Genomic DNA, 18,608 nt, shown 5'->3' with positions numbered 1-18,608 from the left:
CTGTTAGTTCCTCGGGGGGGGGGGGGGGGGGGTCATATTCGCTGTTAGTTCCTCAGGGGGGAGGGGGTCATATCCGCTGTTAGTTCCTCGGGGGGGGGGGGGGGGGGGGGGTCATATCCGCTGTTAGTTCCTCGGGGGGGGGGGGGGGGGGGGGGGGGGGGTCATATCCGCTGTTAGTTCCTCGGGTGGGGGGGGGGGTCATATCCGCTGTTAGTTCCTCGGGGGGGGGGGGGGGTCATATCCCCTGTTAGTTCCCCGGGGGGGAAGGGGGTCATATCCGCTGTTAGTTCCTCAGGGGGGTCATATCCGCTGTTAGTTCCTCAGGGGGGGGGGGGGGTCATATCCGCTGTTAGTTCCCCGGGGGGGAAGGGGGTCCTATCCGCTGTTAGTTCCTCGGGGGGGGGGGGTCATATCCGCTGTTAGTTCCTCGGGGGGGAAGGGGGTCATATCCGCTGTTAGTTCCTCGGGGTGGGGGGGGGGTCATATCCGCTGTTAGTTCCTCGGGGGGGAAGGGGGTCATATCCGCTGTTAGTTCCTCGGGGGGGGGGGGGGGGGGGTCATATCCGCTGTTAGTTCCTCGGGGGGTCATATCCCCTGTTAGTTCATCGGGGGGTCATATCCCCTGTTAGTTCCTCGGGGGGTCATATCCCCTGTTAGTTCCTCGGGGGGGTCATATCTTGGGTTGTGTCACAGTGAACTGAAGACAATGATCCAGTGTAATGGGAACGATTTCCTTCAGAAAAATCCATGACATTATACATCTCATGGCAGAAGTCTACGTCTCTAATCTGGTTCATCTCCAGTATTAGGATTTGCTCTCCTGGACCTAACCTATGGGCCAGTTTCCCAGACACAGTTTAAGCATAGTCTTGAACTAATAATGTCAAATGGTAGATTCTCCATTGAAAGTTCTTCTACAGCTGAGAAACCAGCCATATCCGTTCAGAGGTTCATAGGAGGTCCTTATCAAGTGTTTAATTCTTCACGTGACGACCGTGTCTTCGTCCCAAATAGAGCCCCCTTATTCCTTTCCCGGAACACTACCTGAGCCCCAAGTGCACCGTAAAACTGAATAGGGAACCGTTTGGGACGTAGCCAATGCCCATCTGACACAGCTTGTGGCTTCCCCAGGAGAACATCCACTGTGTTCCTTACAGATGGAACATGATGCGTTTGGAAATTGAGTTTAGGGTGTTAGTCATCAACTCAAAATTCATGTTGTGACGGGATTTATTGGTTAATAAACAAATTTAATTTTTAAAAATAAAAATAAAAAGGGAAGTCGCTATTTTTGCTTCTTGGAAACATCTCTCTCAAAGACACAAGGAGTTAAAACAAGACAGATGGCTTTAAAATAAAAGAAGAAGCTCTCTCCCGGTCTCAATAAAGACAATTCATAAAATGTCATTAACAAATCAGTCAATATTTTTGCAGGCCTGCCTGTCAACAAAATAAAGGCAAAACGACATGAACAAAAGATAAGTAAAAAACAGCTCCTTGGACCTTTCGACACACTGGAATGACAAATATAGCTGCGTGACGATAGAAAGGACAGGCATAAAAATCAGACACAGATTCCATTTCAATCCCCCAAAACACAGCTTCGGAGTGAAGTCTCCCCTTGGTACAGGTCTAGGATCAGCTACCCCTACCCCAATCAGAACCTTAACCAATGGTGAGGGAAATTCAAAAGTGACCCAAGAACACCGCCCAGGGGAAACTTTACCCAACCCCCCCCCCCAAAACATCTATTTAAATCACACTAGTCTCTCAGCAGGCAGGTACGTGATAGCAGCCATCTTGTTTACAGGTGCAACAGGTGAATTGAGCTTTGGCTTCCTCCGTCTGTGATAAAAGCAATAATTTAAAAAGTCCACGACAAGAAGAGAGAAAGTCTCATTGGTAGGTTAAATCACATGCACTGCCCAGATTAGCGATTCACCAATAGAATCAGAGATGTGTGTGGGAGGGGAGGGGGTTTGATTGGATAGTGTTCTGTGAATGTAGCCAAGCTGAGACGAGAAGCCGTGTCTCGTTGAGGGAGAACAGCCAAACTTGTAACAACAGCACAATGCAAATGTAAAACCTCAAGACTATAGCAGTTTTCTATCCAACATATAGACTAAAGCAGAAGCCTATTCAATCATTTACTTCTGACCGGGAATATTGGGACGCCTGGTTACTCCTGTAGAGACTTCACTCTGACCTTCAGCTAGGAGGGAGTACCATTGTACGGTTGTTCTTGTAGCTTCGATCCTTCCTCGTACAAACTCACTAGAAAAAGTCCCCCCCTCCTCCAAAATAAAATGGTGAAACGTGTGGCGTTTCGGTCAGAGAGACTCTCCGTCCTCCACACCTCTGTAGACTCTCCGTCCTCCACACCTCTGTAGACTCTCCGTCCTCCACACCTCTGTAGACTCTCCGTCCTCCACACCTCTGTAGACTCTCCGTCCTCCACACCTCTGTAGACTCTCCGTCCTCCACACCTCTGTAGACTCTCCGTCCTCCACACCTCTGTAGACTCTTCGTCCTCCACACCTCTGTAGACTCCCCGTCCTCCACACCTCTGTAGACTCCGTAATAGAGGATTGTGATCGGGCTCTTTTTCCCCCCTCAAACACCAAGTCTGAAGAGGCACTGGCAGCCATCTTAGATTCACAGTTTCTTTCTAGCAGACCTGTTGATTAAAAAAAACGATGTGCCATCCCTTCAAAACAACAATCCTCGGCTGATTTTTTTTTTTTTACTGTTATTTATGACGCTAACGTAGCGAGCGGAGTTCCCCACTTCTGGTTTTCAGGGGAAACGGAAGTTAGGTTGAACATACTGTATCCCTGGAAAGCGGACGTTAGCGTTTTTTTCCGGTCGACTACCACATAAGCTATCAAACGATCCAAACAGGGGTTAACGTGGAGTTTTGCTGAGGCAAATGACAAGGCGAGATCCCGGAGTCTGGCAAAATGTGGAAAAGCATCCTTCATTGGAAAATGGACAGATGTGTGAGAGCACTGAGGGAGAGTCTCAGAATGTCCTTTCAGTGAAGCGCGAGTTGAGTGTATTCGTGTGTGTGTGGCCTATCACCGGGTAGGAATGCTTTGTAGTGACAGTAAAAACATGAACGATCTCGTCAAAAAGAAAAACGCAGAACAGCACCCCCCCCACATATCCCTAAAATCCCAAAACAAACAAGAACTGGGGATTTTTTTCCCAATAAATTAATCTTTCAAGTCCTCTTCCCACAGGGTCGACTACACCCCCGTGAGAGCCAGCTTATCAGCGATTGGCTTAGACCTGGCCCCTTCATCTCAGGTAACCAATGAGCAGCCAGGAAAGAAAGTGTGGTTTCCTGTGCCTGTAGCTCCGCCCTCTTCGTCAGGGAGGGTAGTGAGAAAGAGGGTGTGCTGCCCAAACCCTCGACCTCTAACCTCTCTTTCGACTTCTAACCCCAATCCTGTCCTTGTGCTCTCAACAGTTATACTCCTCCTCCATCAGTCCTACAATCAAGAAGTGCTGTTCTCTCCTTTTACAGTATTTCCCTTCTTCCTCTGGTTTGGTTGAACATTTCTTCAGTGTGTCTTCCTTCATTTGTGTTTTCTGGTTGTGTCTCATTCAACTTTACCTTTTTATTTAAATCAGATTTTGGTCGTTTTCCTTCCGATGTGGTGATTCCCCAGCGGAGACATCGTCTGTAGAACTCCTGAGACGCGGAGAGAGGAAGAGGCCGTCTCGTCCGTCTCTTCGTGGTTGTGGAAAGTAGAAAACAGCACGTTCTTTTGAGACTAGTATGTTGGTTTTTGGTTAATGGATGAAGTAATCCACCGCAGGAACACAAGACTTGTTGAAGAGTGACGAGGGATGGACTGGCGGGATCTGGCTCAGCAGCTTATTTAAATGCTGAAAACTCCCCTGGAATGAAGAGATGAGAAATATGATCAGTGTGGAAGGGAGAGAGAAGAGACAGCAGTACAGAGTGGAAGGGAGAGAGGAGAGAGACGGCAGTACAGAGCAGTACAGTTCTGTTCTGATGTGATAAATGAGCCTTATTCATTGTGTCAATGTTACAATCCTATCTATTATTTCAACAGGCCAAATCATTGATCACATAATGTCATGTGATCACATTTAAAATGGCAGTGACACTCTGTACATGGAGAACTGACGGGACCCCCAGCGTGTGTGGCCCCCCTCACCGTATCCCCCCTGGATAGGGGTTTTGGGGGAGGCACAGGCGTACAGGCTGAAGTCCTCCGTCTGGAACCCGGCTCGGTTCAGTGAGGGTTCCGACGCGGAGCGGTGGATCTTGGGTAAAGAACGCGCCAGAAGCTCAATGGACGCCAGGATCTAACAGAGGAGGAGGAGGTCAGAGGTTAAACAAAATCAGGAGAAAACACAGGAGGTTAAATAGGTCATCACTAGCCAATCACCTATCTCCGAATCACTCGTCTCAAATAGGGACAAAGCTGACAGCAGATCAGAGAATCTCTGATTCAGGCTGTCGGCAGAACCTCTGCTGGGCTTTCCAGCAGCTTTTAAAACACAGTGAGACGTTAGTGGGAATTTATTTATAATGCTCCGAGGCCACCTAGTGGTGGAAATAACACATTCTCCTTCACAAGTAAAACAACTCCAAGGAGGGCTGGCTCGGTCCCCACACAGGTTACCAGCCTTAACCACATGAGCAGGAAGAGGTTTCTGGTGAGGTGGATATCTTGGTGAGGTGAATATCTTGGTGAGGTGAATATCTTGGTGAGGTGAATATCTTGGTGAGGTGGATATCTTGGTGAGGTGGATCATCTTGGTGAGGTGGATCATCTTGGTAATTTTAAACATTCAGCTCAACCTCTGGCATGTACAGTAAAGAGGTCTCCGTCGTTACCCGAGGGGACAGGGTCCCGTCTCCAGCGTTACCCGAGGGAACAGGGTCCCGTCTCCAGCGTTACCCGAGGGAACAGGGTCCCGGCTACAGCGTTACCCGAGGGAACAGGGGTTCCGTCTCCGGCGTTACCCGAGGGAACAGGGTCCCGGCTACAGCGTTACCCGAGGGAACAGGGGTTCCGTCTCCAGCGTTACCCGAGGGAACAGGGTCCCGTCTCCGGCGTTACCCGAGGGAACAGGGTCCCGGCTACGGCGTTACCCGAGGGAACAGGGGTTCCGTCTCCGGCGTTACCCGAGGGAACAGGGTCCCGTCTCCGGCGTTACCCGAGGGAACAGGGTCCCGTCTCCGGCGTTACCCGAGGGAACAGGGTCCCGTCTCCGGCGTTACCCGAGGGAACAGGGTCCCGTCTCCGGCGTTACCCGAGGGAACAGGGTCCCGTCTCCGGCGTTACCCGAGGGAACAGGGTCCCGTCTCCGGCGTTACCCGAGGGAACAGGGTCCCGTCTCCGGCGTTAACCGAGGGAACAGGGTCCCGTCTCCGGCGTTAACCGAGGGAACAGGGTCCCGTCTCCGGCGTTACCCGAGGGAACAGGGTCCCGTCTCCGGCGTTACCCGAGGGAACAGGGTCCCGTCTCCGGCGTTACCCGAGGGAACAGGGTCCCGTCTCCGGCGTTACCCGAGGGAACAGGGTCCCGTCTCCGGCGTTACCCGAGGGAACAGGGTCCCGTCTCCGGCGTTACCCGAGGGAACAGGGTCCCGTCTCCGGCGTTACCCGAGGGAACAGGGTCCCGTCTCCGGCGTTACCCGAGGGAACAGGGTCCCGTCTCCGGCGTTACCCGAGGGAACAGGGTCCCGTCTCCGGCGTTACCCGAGGGAACAGGGTCCCGTCTCCGGCGTTACCCGAGGGAACAGGGTCCCGTCTCCGGCGTTACCCGAGGGAACAGGGTCCCGTCTCCGGCGTTACCCGAGGGAACAGGGTCCCGTCTCCGGCGTTACCCGAGGGAACAGGGTCCCGTCTCCGGCGTTACCCGAGGGAACAGGGTCCCGTCTCCGGCGTTACCCGAGGGAACAGGGTCCCGTCTCCGGCGTTACCCGAGGGAACAGGGTCCCGTCTCCGGCGTTACCCGAGGGAACAGGGTCCCGTCTCCGGCGTTACCCGAGGGAACAGGGTCCCGTCTCCGGCGTTACCCGAGGGAACAGGGTCCCGTCTCCAGCGTTACCTGAGGGAATAGGGCCCGTTCCTCTCTCTTCTTCTTCATACAGTCAGCCATCAGCCTCCTCATGGCTTTAGGACAGTTGGAGCGCACCTTACTGAGGTCAGGAGACAGGTAGCCCCGACCCACCATGAAGATTATCTAGAGGAGAGAGGTAGAGGGTTAGACGTCAGGGGTCAGAGGTCAGGAGACAGGTAGCCCCGACCCACCATGAAGATTATCTGGAGGAGAGAGGTAGAGGGTTAGAGGTCAGGAGACAGGTAGCCCCGACCCACCATGAAGATTATCTAGAGGAGAGAGGTAGAGGGTTAGAGGTCAGGGGTCAGGAGACAGGTAGCCCCGACCCACCATGAAGATTATCTAGAGGAGAGAGGTAGAGGGTCAGAGGTCAGGTAGCCCCGACCCACCATGAAGATTATCTAGAGGAGAGAGGTAGAGGGTCAAAGGTCAGGGGTCAGGAGACAGGTAGCCCCGACCCACCATGAAGATTATCTAGAGGAGAGAGGTAGAGGGTCAGAGGTCAGGTAGCCCCGACCCACCATGAAGATTATCTAGAGGAGAGAGGTAGAGGGTCAAAGGTCAGGGGTCAGGAGACAGGTATCCCCGACCCACCATGAAGATTATCTAGAGGAGAGAGGTAGAGGGTCAGAGGTCAGGGGTCAGGTAGCCCCGACCCACCATGAAGATTATCTAGAGGAGAGAGGTAGAGGGACAGAGGTCAGGGGTCAGGAGACCTTGCTCAGGTAGGACAGGACCCCAGACATCAACTCATAGAGAACATTCTAGATGTATATATAACAGTAGCGATATCTACCTGGTCTCTGTTATTGATGTTGGAGTAGGGCAAGGCCCCAGACATCAACTCATAGAGAACATTCTAGATGTATATATAACAGTAGAGATATCTACCTGGTCTCTGTTATTGATGTTGGAGTAGGGCAAGGCCCCAGACATCAACTCATAGAGAACGATCCCGAAGGCGTAAACGTCAGACTGGAAGCTGTAAGGGTTCTTATCTTGCAGACGGATCACTTCTGGGGCCTACAGGCAGACAGGGGGCAGCAGAGTCACACAGTTGACCAGATATACAGCCACATTGGCAGGGTTGGGCTCAATTCCAGTCAAGTCAGGAAGTACACTGACCAATTCCAATTCAAATGGAGGAACATTTGGAATTAGAATGTTTTGGTTTACTTCCTGAATTGACTGGAATTGACCTGAACCCTGTACACTGGGTCTCAAAAGTACTGTCCTTGCGCCTTCCATCATCGCCTCCCTCTCAAACCGCACTGGAGGATAAGATTTGAGGTACCTCCCCCCCAGACCCTCTCCTCCAATGAGTTTTGAGATGGAGGCCAGAAGAGAGGCGGTAAGGAACTGAGGAAAGACTAATTGCGTCCGAGCTCATGACAAATTTAGACTGATGCCTTTATTGACTGTGTTCTGATATTTGATTCTTTCAGAGCAGCTCTGATAATGTCGATTAAACTCTGATAACGTAGAATAACGTGGTTAGAGCGTTGGGCCAGTAACCGGAAGGTTGCTGGATCGAATCCCTGAGCTGACAAGGTAGAAATCTGTCGTTGAGCCCCTGAACAAGGCAGTTAACCCACTGATCCCCGGGCCCTGAGCAAGGCAGTTAACCCACTGTTCCCCCGGGCCCTGAGCAAGGCAGTTAACCCACTGTTCCCCCGGGCCCTGAGCAAGGCAGTTAACCCACTGTTCCCCCGGGCCCTGAGCAAGGCAGTTAACCCACTGTTCCCCCGGGCCCTGAGCAAGGCAGTTAACCCACTGTTCCCCCGGGCCCTGAGCAAGGCAGTTAACCCACTGTTCCCACTGTTACCCCGGGCCCTGAGCAAGGCAGTTAACCCACTGTTCCCGGGGCGCTGAAGACGCGGATGTTGATTAAGGCAGCCCTCCGCACCTCTCTGATTCAGAGGGGTTTGTGGATTAAATGCAGAAAACACATTTCAGTTGGACAACTGATTAGGTATCCCCCTTTCCCTTTCCCTAGATTGAATTCTAATAATGTAGATTGAATTCTAACAATGTAGATTGAATTCTAACAATGTAGATTGAATTCTAATAATGTAGATTGAATTCTAATAATGTAGATTGAATTCTAATAATGTAGATTGAATTCTAATAATGTAGATTGAATTCTAATAATGTAGATTGAATTCTAATAATGTAGATTGAATTCTAATAATGTAGATTAAATTCTCTTGCTGGTTGTTTATTCTATTCGGGTTCTCCTCGTTTTCCCTGCAGTATCACTCACCATCCACAGGATGGAGCCAGAGAGCTGTTCAAACTGGTGGGAGCCGCTCCAGCGTGACTTCACTGTGGCCAGGCCGAAGTCTCCTATCTTCACGGTTAGATCCTCGTGTAAGAAGATGTCTGGGAGGGGAGGGGTTAAGGAAAATAAATCTAAGGGAGCTCCGTCTGGGGAGGCAGAGGGGAGCTCCGTCTTAGGAGAGAGACTGGAGCTCAGTCTGGGGGGAGGCAGAGGGGAGCTCCGTCTGGGGGGAGGCAGAGGGGAGCTCCGTCTGGGGGGAGGCAGAGGGGAGCTCCGTCTGGGGGGAGGCAGAGGGGAGCTCCGTCTGGGGGGAGAGAGAGGGGAGCTCCGTCTGGGGGGAGAGAGAGGGGAGCTCCGTCTGGGGGGAGAGAGAGGGGAGCTCAGTCTGGGGGGAGGCAGAGGGGAGCTCCGTCTGGGGGGAGGCAGAGGGGAGCTCCGTCTGGGGGGAGGCAGAGGGGAGCTCCGTCTGGGGGGAGGCAGAGGGGAGCTCCGTCTGGGGGGAGGCAGAGGGGAGCTCCGTCTGGGGGGAGAGAGAGGGGAGCTCCGTCTGGGGGGAGAGAGAGGGGAGCTCCGTCTGGGGGGAGAGAGAGGGGAGCTCCGTCTGGGGGGAGAGAGAGGGGAGCTCCGTCTGGGGGGAGAGAGATGGGAGCTCCGTCTGGGGGGAGAGAGAGGGGAGCTCCGTCTGGGGAGAGAGAGGGGAGCTCCGTCTGGAGAGAGGGGAGCTCAGTCTGGGGGGAGAGAGGGGAGCTCAGTCTGGGGGGAGAGAGGGGAGCTCCGTCTGGGGAGAGAGAGGGGAGCTCCGTCTGGGGAGAGAGAGGGGAGCTCCGTCTGGGGAGAGAGAGGGGAGCTCCGTCTGGGGAGAAAGGAGCTCAGTCTGGGGAGAAAGGAGCTCAGTCTGGGGAGAAGGGAGCTCAGTCTGGAGAGGGAGAAGGGAGCTCAGTCTGGAGAGAGAGAGGGAGTCTGGAGAGAGAGAGGAGTCTGGAGAGAGAGAGGAGTCTGGAGAGAGAGAGGAGTCTGGAGAGAGAGAGGAGTCTGGAGAGAGAGAGGAGTCTGGAGGGAGAGAGGGGAGCTCAGTCTGGGGGGAGAGAGGGGAGCTCAGTCTGGGGGGAGAGAGGGGAGTTCAGTCTGGGGGGAGAGAGGGGAGCTCAGTCTGGGGGGAGAGAGGGGAGCTCAGTCTGGGGGGAGAGAGGGGAGCTCAGTCTGGGGGGAGAGAGGGGAGCTCAGTCTGGGGGGAGAGAGGGGAGCTCAGTCTGGGGGGAGAGAGGGGAGCTCAGTCTGGGGGGAGAGAGGGGAGCTCAGTCTGGGGAGAGGGGAGCTCAGTCTGGGGAGAGGGGAGCTCAGTCTGGGGAGAGGGGAGCTCAGTCTGGGGAGAGGGGAGCTCAGTCTGGGGAGAGGGGAGCTCAGTCTGGGGAGAGGGGAGCTCAGTCTGGGGAGAGGGGAGCTCAGTCTGGGGAGAGGGGAGCTCAGTCTGGGGAGAAGGGAGCTCAGTCTGGGGAGAAGGGAGCTCAGACTGGGGAGAAGGGAGCTCAGTCTGGGGAGAAGGGAGCTCAGTCTGGGGGGAGAGAGGGGAGCTCAGTCTGGGGAGAGAGGGGAGCTCAGTCTGGGGAGAGAGGGGAGCTCAGTCTGGGGGGAGAGAGGGGAGCTCAGTCTGGGGGGAGAGAGGGGAGCTCAGTCTGGGGAGAGGGGAGCTCAGTCTGGGGAGAGGGGAGCTCAGTCTGGGGAGAGGGGAGCTCAGTCTGGGGAGAGGGGAGCTCAGTCTGGGGAGAGGGGAGCTCAGTCTGGGGAGAGGGGAGCTCAGTCTGGGGAGAGAGGGGAGCTCCGTCTGGGGAGAGAGAGGAGACTCCTGTAGGACCAAACAGCTTTAAAAACAGAACCATGGATGTATCCACTGGTAGCTGTCCATGTCAATTCAACAACTAACACCCTTGCCTTTCTTGCACCAACACTCGTCTTTGTCTCACCTAGTTTACCTGAAGACAGCTGCACTAACTGGAAGTCCCTCTGGGTAACAGCGTCCTGCTTAAATGACTACAACGTAAAACAAATCTGAACACAAGACTATATCCTATCAATGACTTTTGATTAGGTGACACAGCAGAGAGAGCTGATTACGACTGCCTCCCTTATAGGTGGGTCAAAGGTCAGACAGACTGTGAAAAGGTGCTTGTTGGGAACAGGTGAAAGGTCAGAGGTCAGAGAGGATACTGTTGCTCTTCAGGTCTCTATGGATGATGGATTTGGCGTGCAGATAACTAGGGAGGAAAACCACAACAATCCCAGGTTAGTTAGTAATCAATAAACACTAGACATGTTTACAGTCCCAGGTTAATTCGTAATCAATAAACACTAGACATATTTACAGTCCCAGGATAGTTCGTAATCAATAAACACTGGTACACAAGTCTGTCCATGTTAAGACTCCCCTAACCTCCACTGTACCAGTCAGTCCATGTTAAGACTCTCCTAACCTCCACTGTAGCAGTCAGTCCATGTTAAGACTCTCCTAACCTCCACTGTAGCAGTCAGTCCATGTTAAGACTCTCCTAACCTCCACTGTACCAGTCAGTCCATGTTAAGACTCTCCTAACCTCCACTGTACCAGTCAGTCCATGTTAAGACTCCCCTAACCTCCACTGTAGCAGTCTGTCCATGTTAAGACTCTCCTAACCTCCACTGTAGCAGTCTGTCCGTGTTAAGACTCTCCTAACCTCCACTGTAGCAGTCAGTCCATGTTAAGACTCTCCTAACCTCCACTGTAGCAGTCTGTCCATGTTAAGACTCTCCTAACCTCCACTGTACCAGTCAGTCTATGATAAGACTCTCCTAACCTCCACTGTACCAGTCAGTCCATGTTAAGACTCTCCTAACCTCCACTGTAGCAGTCTGTCCGTGTTAAGACTCTCCTAACCTCCACTGTAGCAGTCAGTCCATGTTAAGACTCTCCTAACCTCCACTGTGGCAGTCTGTCCATGTTAAGACTCTCCTAACCTCCACTGTGGCAGTCAGTCCATGTTAAGACTCTCCTAACCTCCACTGTGGCAGTCAGTCCATGTTAAGATTCTCCTAACCTCCACTGTAGCAGTCTGTTCATGTTAAGACTCTCCTAACCTCCACTGTGTCAGTCTGTCCATGTTAAGACTCTCCTAACCTCCACTGTGGCAGTCAGTCCATGTTAAGACTCTCCTAACCTCCACTGTACCAGTCTGTCCATGTTAAGACTCTCCTAACCTCCACTGTAGCAGTCAGTCCATGATAAGACTCTCCTAACCTCCACTGTAGCAGTCTGTCCATGTTAAGACTCTCCTAACCTCCACTGTACCAGTCAGTCCACGTTAAGACTCTCCTAACCTCCACTGTAGCAGTCAGTCCATGTTAAGACTCTCCTAACCTCCACTATACCAGTCTGTCCATGTTAAGACTCTCCTAACCTCCACTGTAGCAGTCAGTCCATGTTAAGACTCTCCTAACCTTCACTGTACCAGCCAGTCCATGTTAAGACTCTCCTAACCTCCACTGTACCAGTCTGTCCACGTTAAGACTCTCCTCACCTCCACTGTACCAGTCAGTCCATGTTAAGACTCTCCTAACCTCCACTGTAGCAGTCAGTCCATGTTAAGACTCTCCTAACCTCCACTGTAGCAGTCAGTCCATGTTAAGACTCTCCTAACCTCCACTGTACAAGTCAGTCCATGTTAAGACTCTCCTAACCTCCACTGTAGCAGACTGTCCACGTTAAGACTCCTAACCTCCACTGTAGCAGTCTGTCCATGTTAAGACTCTCCTAACCTCCACTGTACCAGTCAGTCCATGATAAGACTCTCCTAACCTCCACTGTACCAGTCTGTCCATGTTAAGACTCTCCTAACCTCCACTGTAGCAGTCTGTCCATGTTAAGACTCTCCTAACCTCCACTGTACCAGTCAGTCCATGTTAAGACTCTCCTAACCTCCACTGTACCAGTCGTCCATGTTAAGACTCTCCTAACCTCCACTGTAGCAGTCTGTCCATGATAAGACTCTCCTAACCTCCACTGTAGCAGTCTGTCTGTGTTAAGACTCTCCTAACCTCCACTGTAGCAGTCTGTCCATGTTAAGACTCTCCTAACCTCCACTGTAGCAGTCAGTCCATGTTAAGACTCTCCTAACCTTCACTGTACCAGTCAGTCCATGTTAAGACTCTCCTAACCTCCACTGTAGCAGTCAGTCGACGTTAAGACTCTCCTAACCTCCACTGTAGCAGTCTGTCCATGTTAAAACTCTCCTAACCTCCACTGTACCAGTCTGTCCATGTTAAGACTCTCCTAACCTCCACTGTAGCAGTCTGTCCATGTTAAGACTCTCCTAACCTCCACTGTAGCAGTCTGTCCATGTTAAAACTCTCCTAACCTCCACTGTAGCAGTCTGTCCATGTTAAGACTCTCCTAACCTCCACTGTACCAGTCCATGTTAAGACCTCCTAACCTCCACTGTACCAGTCAGTCCATGATAAGACTCTCCTAACCTCCACTGTACCAGTCAGTCCATGTTAAGACTCTAACCTCCACTGTACCAGTCAGTCCATGTTAAGACTCTCCTAACCTCCACTGTACCAGTCCATGTTAAGACTCTCCTAACCTCCACTGTAGCAGTCTGTCCATGTTAAGACTCTCCTAACCTCCACTGTAGCAGTCTGTCCATGTTAAGACTCTCCTAACCTCCACTGTACCAGTCAGTCCATGATAAGACTCTCCTAACCTCCACTGTAGCAGTCAGTCCATGATAAGACTCTCCTTTCCTCCACTGTACCAGTCAGTCCATGTTAAGACTCTCCTAACCTCCACTGTACCAGTCAGTCCATGTTAAGACTCTCCTAACCTCCACTGTACCAGTCTGTCCATGTTAAGACTCTCCTAACCTCCACTGTAGCAGTCAGTCCATGTTAAGACTCTCCTAACCTCCACTGTAGCAGTCAGTCCATGTTAAGACTCTCCTAACCCTCCACTGTAGCAGTCAGCCCATGTTAAGACTCTCCTAACCTCCACTGTAGCAGTCAGTCCACGTTAAGACTCTCCTAACCTCCACTGTAGCAGTCTGTCCACGTTAAGACTCTCCTAACCTCCACTGTACCAGTCTGTTCACGTAAAGACTCTCCTAACCTCCACTGTACCAGTCAGTCCACGTAAAGACTCTCCTAACCTCCACTGTACCAGTCAGTCCATGTTAAGACTCTCCTAACCTCCACTGTACCAGTCAGTCCACGTTAAGACTCTCCTAACCTCCACTGTACCAGTCAGTCCACGTTAAGACTCTCCTAACCTCCACTGTACCAGTCAGTCCACGTAAAGACTCTCCTAACCTCCACTGTAGCAGTCAGTCCATGTTAAGACTCTCCTAACCTCCACTGTGGCAGTCTGTCCATGTTAAGACTCTCCTAACCTCCACTGTGGCAGTCTGTCCATGTTAAGACTCTCCTAACCTCCACTGTACCTGTCAGTCCATGTTAAGACTCTCCTAACCTCCACTATACCAGTCTGTCCATGTTAAGACTCTCCTAACCTCCACTGTACCTGTCAGTCCATGTTAAGACTCTCCTAACCTCCACTGTAGCAGTCTGTCCATGTTAAGACTCTCCTAACCTCCACTGTACCAGTCAGTCCATGTTAAGACTCTCCTAACCTCCACTGTAGCAGTCAGTCCATGTTAAGAGAGAGTCAGCGTAGGGGACGAGCGTGTGAACCAGGAGAGTCAGCGTAGGGGACGAGCGTGTGAACCAGGAGAGTCAGCGTAGGGGACGAGCGTGTGAACCAGGAGAGTCAGCGTAGGGGACGAGCGTGTGAACCAGGAGAGTCAGCGTAGGGGACGAGCGTGTGAACCAGGAGAGTCAGCGTAGGGGACGAGCGTGTGAACCAGGAGAGTCAGCGTAGGGGACGAGCGTGTGAACCAGGAGAGTCAGCGTAGGGGACGAGCGTGTGAACCAGGAGAGTCAGCGTAGGGGACGAGCGTGTGAACCAGGAGAGTCAGCGTAGGGGACGAGCGTGTGAACCAGGAGAGTCAGCGTAATGGATGAGAGCGTGAACCAGGAGAGTCAGCGTAGGGGACGAGCGTGTGAACCAGGAGAGTCAGCGTAATGGATGAGAGTGTGAACCAGGCGATGCATCCCAAATAGCAGCCCATTCCCTATGTCTGGGACTAATTCTGGGAACAGGGTGCTATTCGGGGTACATCCCGTGTGTTGTGGATTAACTCACTCCATGCCCTGTGCGGTCTGCCGGGCGATGTCTATGAGCTTGATCATCTCAAACTTGGTCTCTATGATGTGCAGATGGTGGTAGAGGGAGGAGCCCTCACACCACTGGGTCACGATGGCCAGCTGAGGCTTGGTGGTGTAACCCATGAACAGCAGGATGTTGACGTGACGCGTCTTCCTGTTAGGGAGCAGAGGGAGGATATCAAAACCACTGAGAAGGAGATTTCCGCTATTCATCCAGCATGCTATTTCATGACAAAAAACTGAAGCCCTGCTATTTCATGACAAAAAAAACAGAAGCCCTGTTATTTCATGACGGAACAGAAGCCCTGTTATTTCATGACAAAAAAACAGAAGCCCTGTTATTTCATGACGGAACAGAAGCCCTGTTATTTCATGACAAAAAAACAGAAGCCCTGTTATTTCATGACAAAAAAAACAGAAGCCCTGTTATTTCATGACGGAACAGAAGCCCTGTTATTTCATGACAAAAAAACAGAAGCCCTGTTATTTCATGACGGAACAGAAGCCCTGTTATTTCATGACAAAAAAACAGAAGCCCTGTTATTTCATGACAAAAAAACAGAAGCCCTGTTATTTCATGACAAAACAGAAGCCCTGTTATTTCATGACGGAACAGAAGCCCTGTTATTTCATGACAAAAAAACAGAAGCCCTGTTATTTCATGACAAAAAAACAGAAGCCCTGTTATTTCATGACAAAAAAACAGAAGCCCTGTTATTTCATGACAAAAAAACAGAAGCCCTGTTATTTCATGACAAAAAAACAGAAGCCCTGTTATTTCATGACAAAAAAACAGAAGCCCTGTTATTTCATGACAAAAAAACAGAAGCCCTGCTATTTCATGACAAAAAAACAAAAGCCCTGTTATTTCATGACAAAAAAACAGAAGCCCTGTTATTTCATGACGGAACAGAAGCCCTGTTATTTCATGACAAAAAAACAGAAGCCCTGTTATTTCATGACAAAAAAACAGAAGCCCTGCTATTTCATGACAAAAAAACAAAAGCCCTGTTATTTCATGACGGAACAGAAGCCCTGCTATTTCATGACAAAAAAAGAGAAGCCCTGTTATTTCATGACAAAAAAACAAAAGCCCTGTTATTTCATGACAAAAAAACAGAAGCCCTGTTATTTCATGACGGAACAGAAGCCCTGGAAGGTAGCAGTTAATTAACCTCAACACCTGCAGTAAAACTAGTCTTCTACCACTGTGTATATGCCAAGCTTTTTATACACGACTTAGCGGTTAAAAGGTGTCCTTACCGAAGGACTCCCACTTCGTTCTTGAAGGCCTGTAGCTGCTGTGGGGTGGGAGCTGTAACGTTTAACATCTTCACCGCCACATCGCCGTGCCACTTGCCCTTGAAGACCGTTCCAAAGGATCCAGATCCTATCCTCTGACCCAGGGTGATCTGACCTTCTGGGATCTCCCAGTCGTCACTCGAGTCCCGTCTGCCCAGGGTTTTCTACAGGGGGACGGACGGACACAGATGGCTTTACTTCCTGCTTTACAACAGGGCTGGTGCAGTCTTAAAGTGACAGCGCACGGTGAAGGGCTCTGTGCATTTCACCACACTATCTGTGTTTTACTAGGTCTTTCTCCATCTGAATACCTGGGTCATTTCTAGCCATCTTGCCAACTCCTATAGTCATTGTTTGGCATCTCCATCTTATTGTAAACTTATTGATCCTGCTTTGTGATACATCCAATCAGCTCTAAGAAGGTCTGTGTTACTTATACACCAATCAGCTCTAAGGTCTGTTACTTATACACCAATCAGCTCTAAGAAGGTCTGTGTTACTTATACACCAATCAGCTCTAAGGTCTGTGTTACTTATACACCAATCAGCTCTAAGGTCTGTGTTACTTATACACCAATCAGCTCTAAGGTCTGTGTTACTTATACACCAATCAGCTCTAAGGTCTGTGTTACTTATACACCAATCAGCTCTAAGGTCTGTGTTACTTATACACCAATCAGCTCTAAGGTCTGTGTTACTTATACACCAATCAGCTCTAAGGTCTGTGTTACTTATAAACCAATCAGCTCTAAGAAGGTCTGTGTTACTTATACACCAATCAGCTCTAAGAAGGTCTGTGTTACTTATACACAGGCCAGCAGCATACCACCCTGCATACCACTGCAAGCTTGCTTCTGAAGCTAAGCAGGGTTGGTCCTGGTCAGTCCCTGGATGGGAGACCAGATGCTGCTGGAAGTGGTGTTGGAGGGCCAGTAGGAGGCACTCTTTCCTCTGGTCTAAAAAATATCCCAATGCCCCAGGGCAGTGATTGGGGACACTGTCCTGTATAGGGTGCCGTATTTCGGATGGGACGTTAAACGGGTGTCCTGACTCTCTGAGGTCATTAAAGATCCCATGGCACTTATCGTAAGAGTAGGGGTGTTAACCCCGGTGTCCTGGCTAAATTCCCAATCTGGCCCTCAAACCATCATGGTCACCTAATAATCCCCAGTTTACAATTGGCTCATTCATCCCCCTCCTCTCCCCTGTAACTATTCCCCAGGTCGTTGCTGCAAATGAGAACGTGTTCTCAGTCAACTTACCTGGTAAAATAAAAATAAATAAATAATAATACACCAATCAGCTCTAAGGTGGTCTGTGTTACTTATACACCAATCAGCTCTAAGAAGGCCTGTGTTACTTATACACCAATCAGCTCTAAGGTCTGTGTTACTTATACACCAATCAGCTCTAAGAAGGTCTGTGTTACTTATACACCAATCAGCTCTAAGAAGGTCTGTGTTACTTATACACCAATCAGCTCTAAGGTCTGTGTTACTTATACACCAATCAGCTCTAAGAAGGTCTGTGTTACTTATACACCAATCAGCACTAAGGTCTGTGTTACTTATACACCAATCAGCTCTAAGAAGGTCTGTGTTACTTATACACCAATCAGCTCTAAGGTCTGTGTTACTTATACACCAATCAGCTCTAAGAAGGTCTGTGTTACTTATACACCAATCAGCTCTAAGGTCTGTGTTACTTATACACCAATCAGCTCTAAGAAGGCCTGTGTTACTTATACACCAATCAGCTCTAAGAAGGTCTGTGTTACTTATACACCAATCAGCTCTAAGAAGGCCTGTGTTACTTATACACCAATCAGCTCTAAGGTCTGTGTTACTTATACACCAATCAGCTCTAAGAAGGCCTGTGTTACTTATACACCAATCAGCTCTAAGGTCTGTGTTACTTATACACCAATCAGCTCTAAGAAGGTCTGTGTTACTTATACACCAATCAGCTCTAAGAAGGTCTGTGTTACTTATACACCAATCAGCTCTAAGGTCTGTGTTACTTATACACCAATCAGCTCTAAGAAGGTCTGTGTTACTTATACACCAATCAGCTCTAAGGTCTGTGTTACTTATACACCAATCAGCTCTAAGAAGGTCTGTGTTACTTATACACCAATCAGCTCTAAGAAGGTCTGTGTTACTTATACACCAATCAGCTCTAAGAAGGTCTGTGTTACTTATACACCAATCAGCTCTAAGGTCTGTGTTACTTATACACCAATCAGCTCTAAGAAGGTCTGTGTTACTTATACACCAATCAGCTCTAAGAAGGTCTGTGTTACTTATACACCAATCAGCTCTAAGAAGGTCTGTGTTACTTATACACCAATCAGCTCTAAGAAGGTCTGTGTTACTTATACACCAATCAGCTCTAAGAAGGTCTGTGTTACTTATACACCAATCAGCTCTAAGAAGGTCTGTGTTACTTATACACCAATCAGCTCTAAGAAGGTCTGTGTTACTTATACACCAATCAGCTCTAAGGTCTGTGTTACTTATACACCAATCAGCTCTAAGAAGGTCTGTGTTACTTATACACCAATCAGCTCTAAGAAGGTCTGTGTTACTTATACACCAATCAGCTCTAAGGTCTGTGTTACTTATACACCAATCAGCTCTAAGAAGGTCTGTGTTACTTATACACCAATC

At 50.1% G+C, this 18,608-nt stretch overlaps 1 protein-coding gene across 6 annotated transcripts in view; it reads right to left on the bottom strand.

The window, feature by feature from the left end:
- Positions 1-1,212: 1,212 nt before the first annotated feature.
- LOC129842814 (serine/threonine-protein kinase B-raf-like) overlaps positions 1,213-18,608 on the bottom strand; it is a 55,510-nt gene continuing 38,114 nt past the window's right edge. For 2 of the 6 annotated variants that reach the window (XM_055911468.1, XM_055911469.1), the window contains 8 exons: positions 15,901-16,103; positions 14,615-14,791; positions 10,594-10,640; positions 8,371-8,489; positions 6,999-7,130; positions 6,096-6,230; positions 4,191-4,341; positions 1,213-3,906 (listed from right to left, as the gene is read on the bottom strand). In XM_055911468.1, coding sequence (XP_055767443.1) covers positions 3,884-3,906; positions 4,191-4,341; positions 6,096-6,230; positions 6,999-7,130; positions 8,371-8,489; positions 10,594-10,640; positions 14,615-14,791; positions 15,901-16,103 — 987 coding nt within the window. In that variant the 3' untranslated portion in view covers positions 1,213-3,883. The other 4 variants (XM_055911470.1, XM_055911472.1, XM_055911471.1 and 1 more) reach the window with 4 other exon arrangements.

Source organism: Salvelinus fontinalis, unplaced genomic scaffold (genome assembly GCF_029448725.1).
Source record: "Salvelinus fontinalis isolate EN_2023a unplaced genomic scaffold, ASM2944872v1 scaffold_0066, whole genome shotgun sequence".
Lineage (NCBI taxonomy): Eukaryota > Metazoa > Chordata > Actinopteri > Salmoniformes > Salmonidae > Salvelinus > Salvelinus fontinalis.
This window is presented reverse-complemented; position numbering and strand designations above follow the sequence as displayed.